Consider the following 15,530-nt stretch of genomic DNA (forward strand, 5'->3'; position numbering starts at 1 on the left):
ACCCAGGAATTCTCCTCTAAAACTGATGATGTCAACATCAAATGTTAAATATGTTAAATGACATGAAGAATAAGGCTACCCATCTTATTTGGCTATGCTTGAAATGGATTATAATCTCCCTCAATTTGAAAGCAGTCTAAACTGATCGCACCTGTGAAAATGTCTCATTTAGGGAAATTTACTGCAGGTGTTCACACACTCTAACTCTACACCTCAATAATTTCTTAATGTGATCGACTCCTAATCCCAGAAGATCTTTAACTTAAATAACTAGAGGCCAGGTGCAGTTGCTCACGCCTATAATAATAGCCCTTTGGAAGGCTGAGGTGGGCAGATTGCTTGAGCTCAGGAGACCAGCCTGGGCAACATGGCGAAACCTCATCTCTTCAGAATATACAAAAATTAGCCAGGTATGGTGGCACACACCTGTAGTCTCAGCTACTTGGGAGGCCAAGGTGGGAGGATCGCTTAAGCCCAGGAGGCAGAGGTTGCCAGTGATCTGAGATCACACCACTGCACTCCAGCCTGTGTGACAGAGTGAGACCCTGTCTCAAAAAAAAAAAAAAAAGTAACTATTTATTGTAAAAAGTTCAGGTATAAATGAATCAGAAAGCAGTAACTGAATTAAATTAACTCTATAATTTGATATAACTGAAGCTACAATGCAATAATATCACCAAAGAACCTAGCATGAAAATATTAACTAAATGGTTCAGTTTCAAAGACACTTTGAATTCTGGATATCTTAACTCAAAGAATCCCAATAATACATTAAATTCCTTGGATCCTCACTGAAAGTGAGAAACTCGTTTCTAAGCATATGTGCACAAGTACCTTAGCCTCTTCATGCCTGCTTGCCTGTCCCACAGTCAGAGAAGGCAGGATATTTGGTTAGGCATATGTTTACGAGTATAGACAGGAAAATTCCAACTTTAAAACCAAATATTTTCCTTGTTTAATTCTGGTATCTTATTGGTCCATATGCTGCCTCCTCCTCACAGTATGGTATCCAAATCTCCTAGATGGTGACTTTCTTTTAAAGCATAATGATAACATCAAGCAGACAGAATTGAAGAGTGGAAATACTATATGAGAAAGCAGAGCAAAACAGATGATGCTCTAAATGCAACCGACACACTTGCTAAAGACGTTAGGTGCTCCATAAATGCTTGTTGAAATGCTGTTTGTCAACATTTGTTGTGAAAAATTCATCTCTTTCTCTAAGAATTCTCATGAGTTAACCACAATCATTTCTACATAATTTAAGAGAAAACATCTGGTGGCACTTTTAAATGTTTAAGGACAGCATTTCACAAACTATGCCTGCCCCCAGTCCCGCTGCAGCAGGAGAAAATGAGGCTAAGGAGAAAAGCAAGATGAGTTATCAGGAGAGCCCTAAACATGTATATCATTTGTTTATACATATCTGATCTACATTCTCAGATTTTCTAAAGAACACCCTTTTTTTTTTCTTTTTAGCTTAAGCTAGCTGGATTTCAGTTTCTGTAATTTGCAAACAACACAATACTAGTATAGAGTGCCTGTCCAGTGCAAAAGAAAATCTTGTCTCTGCCTCCACAATGTCCATATGTATAACAGAATCCTATCAATGCTTTTATGGTAATTGACAAGGTGACAGTGACTATGAGGAAAAGAAACGGGCTTGAAAAATAACCACAATCCCTCTTAGAGACAACATATATTAAAAAGATTTTGAGAAGTTATTCAGTAAAGAAACTTCTTTAACTCAGTTGAACTCACATTTACAAATCATATTTGAGCATGGAATCTTTTTTAATGAACTGCTTATGTCTTTGAGAACTACTAACTGGTAGAGCACAGTTTGAGAAATGCTAGTTGGAAACATGACCAGGATTCCTTAGATCTAGTACATGAAGAAAAATGGAAACAACCATTCCTCTCTGCTTCCTCGTATACTAAACATTTTAAATATAACAGGAGATCACAGAACTCAATTTTGAATGTAAAAGTAGTTTACATTCTAAATTGAGAAACTTACCTGCATTGAAATAAGAATGAAATCAATTAGGCTCCCAATTCCACAAAACCCTACAGTGCAAAACTTTAACAAACCTAGAAAAGAAGGTAAAGTTATTTATAATCTGGAAAGTCTTCTAAATATTAACAAACTGTTCCATTTTCCAATAAACCATTATTATATATATATCACGCTCTTTATATCAAGACCATAAAAGTAACACTTTAAAAAACAAATCTTCACCTCAAAAGAAGAGTTTAAAGGAACCCTCTACATAGAAATGCCAAAAAATAATTTAATTCCCTTAACAAATAAATATTAGTAACTGAAAAAAAAACCTCAATATAATCTAACAAAATTTCTAAGAGAAAAGGCCTAAGGAAATAATCCTTAAATCTCAGTACACCAGAGTTACAAAACATCTTTTAGTCCTAAAATCCTTAATTACTTATTTAGACTTCATATATTATATGACCCAAAATTTACTATACATTTGGAAAGTTAAAATATATAAATTGTCATGCCAAAAAAAAAATCAGGAAAAAACACTGCTCTTGTTGTAAAATTGCAAAATTTTATTAGCAATCCAATTACCTTTATCTTATATATTTCTTTTTCCTAAGGATCTCCTGTTTATTAGCTCTATGGTCAAAATCAACAATTCTGTGCTGAGCACTATATACAGCTTTGTCCTTGGTCCCAACCCAAGAGCTAAGATGCTAAAATAGATGATAACAGAGTATCTAATATGGGACATCTACAATAATATAACCCAAAAATGATTGTAAGAGGCAGATTGGGGGTGGGCTGGGGGTGGGATGATTAATCTCCTATGAATTTAAACTTGAGTTTCTTACAATACATCTCATATGAGATATAAAAATGGTATGACAAGACTCTTTGTGAAAATGTAGTTCCATATATCAACTACAAATAGATGCCAGCTAAAAATCCTAAGAGAGGATGAGATCATGAGATCACCTCCCACAACCTGAGAATACACAAATAAGATTGAACTATGTAAGGACATTAGATGACTTTTTCCCCCACATATAGCAGAATAATGTTGTAAGTACAGAAATAACATGGTGGCAATAAGTTAATAACTATTAAAATACAGAAATAATTAAAAATTTTGCTTTTAGTTTTCCTCAAAACATTTACTTACCTAACATTTTATCTTTGATTACTATCTGTCACACAGAAGCCCCATTAGGGCAGGGCCTTTCATCTGTTTTCTTTACTCCTGTGTCCTTAGTGCCAACAACATTGCCTGGCACATAGTAAATGCTCAATATTTGTTGCATAAACTGATAAATATTCTCATCTTTCTGCTTCCCAAACACTCCCATCATTCCATCCATTACCTTAATAATAACTCCCTTAGTTTTTTCATTAGTTGCATGGTACTATAGTAGCCCAAAGAAAATTGTCTGCTGAGATTTTATCCAGTGTATTTTATATTTCCAAAATGTATTCCTCTTCACATAGCATGTTAATATAAATTTGAGAATGTCATAGCTTCTCTTTCTTCAATTTGTTTATAAAAAAGAATATTGGCCAGGCGTGGTGGCTCATGCCTATAATCCCAGCACTTTGGGAGGCCGAGGCAGGTGGATCACCTGAGGTCAGAAATTCAAGACCAGCCTGGCCAACATGGTGAAACCCTGTCTCTACTAAAAATACAAAAATTATCCAGGCATGGTGGCACACGCCTGTGATCCCAGCTACTCAGGAGGCTGAGGCAGGAGAATCACTTGAACCTGGGAGACGGAGGTTGCAGGGAGCTGAGACTGCGCCACTGGACTCCAGCCGGGGCAACAAAGGGAGACCTTGTCTCAAAAAAAAAAAAGAAAGAAAGAAAAAAACGAGAGAATATTAAGTATAGTCCCTCTAAAGTTACATCTTTAACTGCGAATCCATGAAGAATAGGTAATCACATCAGGGATTTGGCTTTTTTTGTGCCATTTTCCAAGGATGGTCTTCCTTTTAGACCATCTCTTTAGAGAAGTCTTCCCTAACCTGCCTGTCTGAAGCAGCATGCCACCCTATCCCTGCCCCATAACCCACTATGCCTAGATAGTTTTTAAAATTTTTTAGAGACAGGGTCTCACTATGTTGCCCAGGCTAGTCTTGAACTCCTGGGATAAAGTGATCCTCCTGCCTTGGCCTCCCAAAATGCTTGGATTACAGGCCATCATACCTGGCCTAAATTTATTTTTTTTATTTTTATTTTTTTTCTCATACTTCTCAGGGATGAATGAAGTTTTTGATTATAATAACTGTAGTAGCAGAAATAGTGACAACAAAAGTAGTTGCTGGGCTAACGTTTATCAAATGTATCTTATCTTGTTTAATTCTTATTGCCCTTCCTATCTGTATTCATAAAGTATTGTTATATGTTTACATCTAAAACAAGTTTAAGATGGCATTACTGGAAACTTCATTACTAAAATCATCCTTTGCCTTAAATTTCTAGAAATAGATGGACCATAGTTAACATCACACGTTTGGAGTAAGATATGCTATAAGTCACTGTAATGATTAAATCTTCAAGTTTTTTTTTTAACAGTGAACTGGTAAGTTTAAATGTGTTATTCCAGTAGTTTCTTTCTTTTCTTTTTTTCTTTCCCTCTTTTCCTTTCTCCTTCTTTCCTCCTTCCCTTCCTTCTTTCCTTTGCAGGGTCTCACTATTTCCAAGAGTTTCACTGTGTTGCCCAGGTTGGTCTTGAACTCCTGGCCTCAACTGATCCTCCTGCCTTTGCCTCCCAAAATGTTGAAATTACAGGTGTGGGTCACCACACCCAGCCTCTTGATTTTTTAAAACAGCTTTACTGAGCTATAAATGACATACATTAAAATGACATACAATGACCTAAACGATATGCAATGACATACACTGTACATATTTGAAATGTACAATTTGATAAATCTGACACTTGTAAACACCTGTGAAACAATCACTATAATAAAAAAAGAACATATCTGTCGCACCCAATAGTTTCCTCACGCCCCTTTGTAATTTCTACTTCTTGTCTCTCCTTGCCCCCGTCTTTCCCCAGCAAGCACTTATCTGCTTTCTGCCACTATAAATTTTTTGTTAGTTCCTTAAACTTTTAAATATCATCTCTGATCTGTTCTCTAGTTTCCTTAAATGTATTACTCCAGGAGTAGGTAATATTTACCAGTTCCAAACAAAGATATTATTCCCTTATCTAATATTTTATCTTAGCAGAAACCTCTCATGTTCATTTTTGTGAAGCATCCCTAAGAAGGAGTTCTGTAGCAAAATATCTAGATTCTGTTATGGGTGTTATTACATTACTTTCCCAATAAACATATTCCCATGTCATTGTTTTAAATGGCTGTGTAGTATTCTGTTGTTACACACTGCACCTTAATTTATTGAGACAGTTCCTCCCTACTGAACATTTAGCCCGTTTCTAGTTTTTTTGATATTCATATGACAAATATTTATCAGTCTTACTGTCTGTCAAGTTCTGTTCAGGATACCAACTTGCATAAGACAGATAAGGCCTCTGCCTTTAAGAATGTACATTCCAGGCCAGGCGCAGTGGCTCACGCCTGTAATCCCAACACTTTGGGAGGCGAAGGCAGGCGGATCACCTGAGGTTGGGAGTTCGAGACCACCCTGACCAACATGGAGAAACCCTGTCTGTACTAAAAATACAAAATTAGCTGGGCATGGTGGTGCATGCCTGTAATCCCAGCTATTCGGGAGGCTGAGGCAGAAGAATCACTTGAACCTAGGAGGCGGAGGTTGCAGTGAGCCGAGATCGCACCATTCCACTCTATCCTGGGCAACAAGAGCAAAACTCCACCTCAAAAAAAAAAAAAAAAAAAACAACAAAAAAAATGTACATTCCAGAGGAAGACTAAAATGAATGAATAAACAAGTCCCTGAAGCTAACAGATTTATAATTAGCACTATGAAGGAAAAAAAAAAGCTATATATAAGTAAGACCATTGCTTTTCATAACCATGAAGAAAGATTAAGTAAGGTTAGTTGTAAAATGAGATTTTTTTTTCTTTTCTTTTTTGTAGAAATGGGATCTCACTATGTCACTATGTTGTCTCTGCTGGCCTCAAACTCCTGGCCTCAAGCAATCCCCCCACCTCAGCCTGTTGAGTAGCTAAGTCTATGGGCACACACCACTGCACCCAGCAAAAAATTGAATTTTAGATGTTGTCTATAATTACTTTCATTGCAGTCAACATTGTATTACGTAGTTAAGAATTTTTTTTAAGGCAGTGATCATTTAAAATAAAAATGCCTAAATTCCTTAACCTTGGATTCTTAAAAGAAGTTAAAATTTATTTAAAATATTTAAAAATTTTAAATTGGCCAGGCACTGTGGCTCATCCCTGTAATCCCAGCACTTTGGGAGGCTGAGGTGGGAGGACAGCTTGAGCCCAGGAGTTCAAGAGCAGCCTGTGCAACATGGCAAAATCCCATCTCTACAAAAAAATACCAAAATAAGTCAGGCGTGGTGGTACACGCCTGTAGTCCCAGCTGCTCGGGGCGGAGCTGAGGACGGAGCATACCTTGAGCCCAGGAGGTCGAGGTTGCAGTGAGCCGTGATCGCACCACTGCACTCCAGCCTGGGCAACACAGTGAGACCCTGTCACAAAAAAAAAAAAAAAAGAAAGAAAAAGAAAAAATATTTTATTGCTTCTGATACCTAAAAGGATAACTTCTGATATCTAAAGTACCCAACTCCATAGCAAGATACTCAAAGCATTTTATAATCGGACCATAGACTACCTCTCTAGGCAGTGTGACCTCCTGCATTGTTCTTCCTACACGATCAGCTAAATTATCCCCTAATCTCTCGGTGTACACCTATATGCTTTACACATGCTGTTCCCTGCAATGCCTTCAACCTCTGTAATCTTTTCATCCTTCAAAACCTAGCATAAATGTCACCACATCTAAGAACTTCCTTCAGTCAACTGCATCAGTCCCTTTTCCGTACTCTCACAGCACTTTGTTATGGTTCTGTTACAGCGCTGTACCATAAATTGGCCTACTAACATGTTTATTTTATTTTTAACCAATATACACTGTGACCTTCATCATTATTTCCATATCACTTAGTTATTTAAATGTTGAATATATGTTTAATTAAATAAGAAAATATATATAGTACTTTATGACGTTTACTTAGGAACTTACAGCACTGAGTTTTAGTACACCTGTCAGAAATATACCTACCATCAACCCCACAGTGAAGACTTCTCTTTGATCTTTTGTGGGTAGCAACATGGAAGAAACAAGGTTAGCTTTGCTAGCTAGAAGGCAGAGCATTCAAAAACTTTAAATTTGCTCAGTGAAGGGCTAATATAGAAGAGAGTACTACAGTAAATAAAGCATGATCTCTGGAGCCAGAAAATTTGGGTTCAAATTGAGGTCACTAGCTGAGTGTCCTTGGGTAAATCTCTTAATCTCGTGACAATTTTCCTATCCATAAAACAAAGATGATAACAACAAATATGTCACAGAATAAAGGAAAGCCTCTAGACTCAGTAAATCCCTTAACCTCTCTGGTGACAGTTTCCTTACCTGTTAAAGAGGATTTAAAGAGGATGATAAACTCAGAGGGTTGTAAGGCTTCAATAAGGGCAGGCATGTGAAAGTACTGTTTAAACAAAAGCTATTGTAAAATGTAAATAGTTTTCATAAGCATTAGTAACTATGGTAAATGTGATTACAGCCGGAAGGAAGATATAGAAAGGGGAGCTAAGGGTGATAGAAGTCAGGCTCCCACCCCAGCTCAAACTGGTCACCAAAGTTCCAACCCCAACTTGTTCTGAAAGAAGTGCATAGTTTCTAATCCCAGGGCAATGGTGAAAGAGAGTTGGGCAGAAGGAAATATTTTTTGGAGTGGTAGAGGATGTACATTTATTCATAAAACATTTACTAAACATCCAGTGTGTGCCCAGCACTAGCAGTGACAGTTCCAGTCTACTATCTTAAGTAAATGCCTCCACTATCTTGTGTGTGTTTTCATAAAGGTGAAAACATAGGAAAAGTCAGTATTTCTTACCTAAGCTGAACTGTTGGGCTAATTGATAGCTCTATACTCACAGAAGAATGTTAACTACTGAACTCCAATTATATAGAACTTATAATAAATACACAGAGATTTAATCTATAAGAACACCTACAACGAACTAAAATGTAGGTTTCATAAGGATTTTTTAATAATGAAACATACGCACCCAAGGCAGGGTATCCAAGGTAAAATCGGTCTGCTCCCAACCATCCAAGAAAAAGAGACAATGCGACTGCCACTTTGTAGGAATAGCCATTTCTGCAAAAAATTAAGATCTGAGTATCATATTTCCAATGTGAACATTTTAGAAAAAAAATTATTAACTACTACTTATTTGTTAATTGGTTCATTCATTCACTCCATTAATGTTTTTTGGATGCCTACTGTGTGTCACGCACTATTCTAGGCTATTGGAATATATTAATGAATAAAAGCAACAAAGATCCCTATCCCTGTGGAGCTTACAGGCTAGTGGTAACAAGCAATAAACACAAATATATTTAAAAAGTAAATTATATACTATGTTAGAAAGTCATAAATGTTAACAAAAAAAAAAAAAAAAGTAGAGCAGGCTGTGTAGAATGCCAGGAGCCATTTAAATGGAGTGGTAAGAGTAGGCCTCATTGAGAAGGTGATATTTGAACAGAGACCTGAGGGAAGTGAGTGAGATGGCCATGCCATGCTTTGAGGAAAGAGTGTCACAGGCAAAAGAGACAGCCAGAACTATCATTTTGAAGTCAAATTTCATCATATAAGATCCCTGCTCGTAATCCTCTTTTGTGTGTGTGTGTGTGTGTGTGTGTGTGTGTGTGTATTGCACTGCATTGCATATTTGTAGGGAGTTAGAAAAAGTAGTAAGTGGCCCAGAGATGCTGTTTATGTGTCTAACGTTATAAGGATGTCAAACTTTATGCTGAGGGCAGTGGCCCCCCATTTACAATGGAATAGGGCACCAAACTAGAAGCAGAAAAATAATTTAGAAGGCAATGCAAAAACTAACGCTGAAATCTAATGGGCAGTAACAGTGGGAGAAAGAAGTGAACAAAATTGGGAAATACTAACAAGGCAGAAGCAGACAGGCACATGTGGGAAATGAGGGAAAAGGAGAAGTCAAGAATGACTCCAAGATGGGTGCGATGGCACACGCCTATAATCCCAGCACTTTGGGAGGCCGAGGCAGGTGGATCACCTGAGGTCAGGAGTTTGAGAACAGCCTGGCCAACAGAGTGAAACAGTCTCTACTAAAAATACAAAAATTAGCTGGACATGGTGGCAGGCACCTGTAATCCCAGCTACTCGGGAGGCTGAGGCAGGAGAATCGCTTGAACCCAGGAGGCAGAGGTTGCAGTAAGCCAAGATTGCACCACTGCACTCCAGCCTGGGCAACAGAGTGAGACTCTGTCTCAAAAAAATAATAAAAAATAAGTAATGAATCCAAAGTTTCTGCTTAAGAAACTGGGTAGAACTGGTGCCATTCAATGAGACGAAGGAGGAAAGGATTTGAAGAAAAAGAAACAAATGCAATTTTAGACCTTATATATATAATATATATAAAGATGGTAATATATTGATATTCAATTCAATTTTCTTTCTTTTTTTTTTTTTTTGAGATGGAATCTCACTGTGTTGCCCAGGCTGGAGTGCAGTGGCGTGATCTCGGCTCACTGCAACCTCTGCCTCCAAGGTTCAAGTGATTCTTCCACCTCAGCCCCCTGAGTACCTGGGAGTACAGGCAGGCACCATCACAGCTGGCTAATTTTTGTATGTTTAGCAGAAATGGGGTTTCACCATGTTGGCCAGGCTGGTCTCATTCCTGGCCTCAAGTGACCCACCTGCTTCGGCCTCCCAAAGTGCTAGGATTACAGGCATGAGCCACCATGCCTGGTCCAATTCAATTTTAGACCTTACATATATAATAAAGATAGTTAATATATTGATATTCAATTCAATTCAATTTTAGGCCATATATATATATGTAACATATATAAAGATGGTAATATATTTTAGATATTAGAGAGCTTAAGAAACAATGGGGCCAGGTGTGGTAGCTCACGCCTGTAATCCCAGCACTTTGGGAGGCTGAGGCGGTTGGATCACCTGAGGCCAGGAGTTTGAGACCAGCCTGGCCAACATGGTAAAACCCCATCTCTACTAAAAATACAAAGTAGTGGTGCATGCCTGTAGTCCCAGCTACTTGGGAGGCTGAGGCATGAGAATCGCTTGAACCTGGGAAATGGAGGTTGCAGTGAGCCAAAATCACACCACTGCACTCCTGCCTGGGTGACAGAGCAAGACTGTCTCCAAAAAAAAGAAAAAAGAAAAAAAGAAAAAAAACAAAGGGAGAGCTGGACACAGTGGCATGTGACTACAGGCACATGTCACTGTGCCCAGCTCTCCCACTGTTGTGCCTAATGAATATTACCATATTTATATATATTATATATGATCTAAAATATATACAATTATATTTTATATATTATATATGAAGATGGTAATATATTTTATATTAAATATTATATTATATATTTAATATAAGATGGTAGTGTTATATATTATATGACATATTACTATATATAATATATAATATACTAGTATATATTATATATACGTATATATATGTTTCACATAATTTTTTTTTTTTTTTTGGAGACAGAGTCTCACTCTGTTGCCCAGGATGGAGTGCAATGGCACGATCTCAGCTTATTGCAACCTCCACCTTCCAGGTTCAAGCGATTCTCCTGCTTCAGCCTCCCAAGTAGCTGGGATTACAGGCGTGCACCACCACGCCCAGCTAATTTTTGTTAGTAGAGACAAAATTTCACCATGTTGACCAGGCTGGTCTCAAATTCCTGACCTCAAGTGATCTGCGGGCCTTGGCCTCCCAAAGTGTTGGGATTACAGGCATGAGCCACTGCACCTGGCCAATCTTTACATATATATATATATATATATATATATATGTATGTATTTTTTTTTTTTTTTTGAGATGGAGTTTCACTCGTCACCCAGGCTGGAGTGCAATGGCATAATCTCAGCTTACTGCAACCTCCACCTCCCGGGTTCAAGCGATTCTCCTGCCTCAGCCTCCTGAGTAGCTAGGATTACAGGCGCCCACCATCACTCCTGGCTAATTTTTGTATTTTTAGTAGAGATGGGGTTTCACCTTGTTGGCCAAGCTGGTCTCAAACTCCTGGCCTCAGGTGATCCACCCACCTTGGTCCCCAAAGTGTTGGCATTACAGGCTGAGCCACTGGGTCTAGCCAATAAAGTATTTTAAGAAAGCCAAGAAAGTATTTTAAGAAAAGAAACAGCAGGCACAGTGGCTCACACCTGTAATCCCGGCACTTTAGGAGGTTGAGGTGGGAGGATCACTTGAGCCCATGAATTTGAGACAGCAAAGCCTGGTCAACATAGTGACACCCTGTCTCTATATTAAAAAGAGAGAGAGAAGGAGAGAGAAAGAAGGGAATAGCCAAATGCTGTAGAAAGATTAAGATATGGACTATAAACATTCCTTTGATATATTGACAAAGATTGCTGTTGAATCTCAGCATGGCCAAAAGCCATACTGCATTAGACAGAAAATCTTGTAATAGATAAGTATTATCAAAACAACTTTCAAAAAGCTTGGCTGGGAAGGGAAACGAAATCAGAAAAGCAATTATCTATGTAAGTAAATCACCCTAAAGAATAATCTGAAAACTGGTGGTATAGCAGAGATTAGTTATTCACCGAGCCATTTCTCTTTCTCTGTTGCCCAGGCTGGAGTACAGTGGTGCAATCTTCATCCTGGCTCACTGCAACCTCCACCTTCCAGGTTCAAGCGATTCTCATGCCTCAGCCTCCTGAGTAGCTGGGATTACAGGCACGCACCACCATGCCCAGCTAATTTTTGTATTTTTAGTAGAAACGGTGTTTTACCATATTGGCCAGGCTGATCTTGAACTCCTGACCTCAAGCGATCTGCCTGCCTCAGCCTCCCAAAGTGCTGGGACTACAGGCATGAGCCACTGCGCCCGGCTCATTTCTCTTTTTCTTATGAATATACAGCTAACCTACATTTGCTAGTTCACCTTGCAGTTAAATACAGCCATAATTGAGTTTTGGCCAGTGGAAGGAGGATGGAAGTGTATGCCATTTCCAAGTCTGGCCCATAAAATACTCCTACAAAGTTTTCCCTCTCCTCTTTCCCATCTGCTGGCTTAGTGGAAAGGACTCTAAGGACTACAGAAAGCACAGCCACAAGACGAAAGGAGCAAGGCCCATTCATGACTGCATGGAACAACTATGGCCTCACCACCACCACCCAGACCTCCAAGTTAACCCAAATGAAGCTATGACGTAATACTAACATAGATGGCCAGTGTAAATAGGTGGGTGGCTTGGTCATCAATCAGGCATGGTTACCAGACTTCAGTTTCTGGAGAATACATTATAGAATGTTTGTAATACTAAGATGAAATTTTAATCAAGTATTAAACTATTACATATAGTTTGAAAAACAATATGCTAACAGGAGTACAAAGAAAATAAGAAACTGGAAAAGGGACACCTAATGAATAAGAATGTATCGCTGAGTCTTTATTCAGTAGCTGCACAGCAGCCTTTTGGTAGGCACATACCTAATATCCCAATAAAGCAAAATTATTTATCAGGTTATCTTAGCTTTGCCACTCTCACCATCAAAATTACCCATCAGTCTAACTCTCATTGTTCTGTTGAGCAATGCTCATTCTTTTTCTTTTATTTGTTTGAGACTGGATCTGGTTCTGTCACCAATGCAGTAGCCATGATTTCAACTCACTGCAACCTCTGCCTCTCAGGCTCAAACCATCATCCCACCTCAGCCTCTCAAGTAGCTGAGACTACAGACATGCACCACCAGCTAACTTTTGTATTTTTTGGTAGAGATGGGGTTTCGCCATGTTGCCCAGCTGGTCTCAAACTCCTGAGCTCAAGCAATCCGCCTGCCTTGGCCTCCCAAAGTGCTGGGATTACAGGCGTGAGCCACCACGCCAAGCCACAAATTCTGTCTTGAAATTATTAACTTAGACCAGGCGCGGTGGCTCACACCTGTAATCCCAGCACTTTGGGAGGCCGAAGCTGGTGGATCACCTGAGGTCAGGAGTTCGAGACCAGCCTGACAAACATGGAGAAACCCCGTCTCTACTAAAAATACAAAATTAGCCAGGCGTGGTGGCCCATGCCTGTAATCCCAGCTACTTGGGAGGCTGAGGCAGGTGAATCGCTTGAACCCGGGAGGCGGAGGTTGCAGTGAGCCAAGATCACACCATTGCACTCCAGCCTGGGCAACAATGGCAAAACTCTGTCTTAAAGAAAAAGAAATAGTAAACTTTATTGTAAGAAGGGAATAAGCTGGCCAGTAGCCTTGGAATATCTGGTTTCCCTGATGGTTATATTTCTTATCATAATTGATATCAATACCTTATAAGGGCCAGGCACGGTGGTTCATGCCTGTGATCCCAGCACCTTGAGAGCCCAAGGCAGGCTGATCGCTTGAGCCCAGAAGTTCGAGACCAGCCTGGGCAACATGGTGAAATCCCATCTCTACTAAAAAATACAAAAATTAGCTGAGCTTTGGGGCATGCACCTGTAGTCCCAGCTACTTGGGAGGCTGGGATGAGAGGATGGCTTGAACCTGGAAGGTTGAGGCTGCAATGAGACATGATTGTGACGCTGCACTCCAGCCTGGGCTACAGAGGAAGACTCTGTCTCAAGAAAAAATAATAAAAAATGCTTATGAGTATGATTAGTGTAGCTCAGTTGTATGCAGCCTAATCCATTTTGAGACACCGAAAGAAAAATCAGCATTAACTTGGAAATTAAGTAACAGACCATTCTGGTATTAGCATTACCAATAATATAAACCTGTAAGTTCCAGCCTGAGTGGTTAGCTGTTTTCAACAGATGATTTTCTTACTATAACCTATATCTTGGACCAGCATTTAATACATTAGTTGTTTAGAATGTTTGAGGTAGAAATATCTATAAATTTAGATATTAACTAAACCCTATTTTTTAAACTTACCTCTGTAACAGAAAAAAAAAATGAAACCATATCTAAGTACATTGGAAACTATTCCTTTTTAATAATTTTTACTTGACTAATGTGAAATCTTGGAACCCAAGAAGATCAGTGGTAGGTTTAGGATTATACAGCAAGATAGAATCAAAAGCCCCTCATTAACTCAATGAGGTAGGGTCAAAAGGAAAGAAAGAATGCTAAGAGTTCTTGCTAAGAATTCTAACAACTTGTAGCAATAGTCTAATGGTGGTTTATTTCTTTTTTTGTCTTTTTCCTTTTTAAGGTTCATTTCATCTGTACAGTGGCTTATTTCTTGAAACAACCAAAACTAAGTGCCATCAAATAGAATGTAACAATATACAGTTTTAGGTTGAAAATATAATGCCAACAATTAAAAACAGATAACACTGAATCATGTTTTAGTACAAAGCAGGAATATAAGAATGAATAATAAGCTTTAACAGAAAGAGAAATCAAACTTAAAAGTCCTTTTTAAAAAATTTTTAATTTTAAGTTTTTTAGAGACAGGGTCTCACTCTGTTACTGCGATCATAGCTCACTACAACCTCAAACTCCTGGGCCCAAGTAATTCTCCCACCCCAGCCTCCCAGTGGCTAGGACCACAGGCAAGCATCACCTCACTGGGCTACTTTTTGTATTTTTTGTAGAGACAGGGTCTCCCTACTTTGCCCAGGTTGGTCCCCAACTCCTGGCCTCAAGTGATTCTCCTGGAATTGGCCTCCCAAAGTGCTGGGATTACAAGTGTAAGCCACCACCCTAGGCCTAAAAGTCCTTTAAATAGAGGAATTCCTAACAGAAGAAAGCCATTTGTCTTACTATCCCAAACTGATCATTTTTGCTGTTGTTTTTATAAAAGACAGTGTCTCACTCTGCTGCCCAGGCTGAACGTGAACTTCCGGGCTCCTCTGGCCTCGGCCTCCTGAGTAGCTAGGACTATAGGTGTATAATACTGTGTCCAGCTAGCCAAACTGATAACTTTTGAATTCTGTTTAACATTACCATTCATCATCCATATTTATTACAAAGAATAAAACCAAGTTTAAGATGCCCTTTATGTGCAAAAACTTAGCATTTTTCTGATACAACAGGTACACAATTGCTATTTGTACTCTAGAAATCTCCCATATTTTGAAGACAATTTTTTCATAACTCAATTAGTGGCATAAACTAACTGACCTGAATTAACATGGCATGAGACCATTTACAGTCTTTATTTGTCCCACATACTGGACTACTCAGCTCTACTTGATTGGTGAATTGCATTTATAAAAAAAATACACATTTGGCTGGGTGTGGTGGCTCATGCCTGTAAATCCTAGCACTTTGAAAGGCCGAGGCAGGAGAATCATGTCAGGCCAGGAGTTCGAGACCAGCCCTGGGAAACATA

General features: G+C 38.8%; 1 protein-coding gene across 1 annotated transcript in view; it reads right to left on the bottom strand.

Annotated features, from left to right (window-relative positions):
* Nucleotides 1-15,530, bottom strand: part of TM2D1 (TM2 domain containing 1) — a 44,185-nt gene that overhangs the window by 11,992 nt on the left and 16,663 nt on the right. The window contains exons 4-5 of the mRNA XM_003265159.3: nucleotides 8,243-8,334; nucleotides 2,021-2,094 (exon numbers count right to left, since the gene is read on the bottom strand). Of these exons, the coding sequence (XP_003265207.1) occupies nucleotides 2,021-2,094; nucleotides 8,243-8,334 (166 nt within the window). The remainder of the gene's footprint in view (nucleotides 1-2,020; nucleotides 2,095-8,242; nucleotides 8,335-15,530) is intronic.

This window comes from Nomascus leucogenys, chromosome 5, assembly GCF_006542625.1.
Source record: "Nomascus leucogenys isolate Asia chromosome 5, Asia_NLE_v1, whole genome shotgun sequence".
In the NCBI taxonomy this organism is placed as follows: domain Eukaryota; kingdom Metazoa; phylum Chordata; class Mammalia; order Primates; family Hylobatidae; genus Nomascus; species Nomascus leucogenys.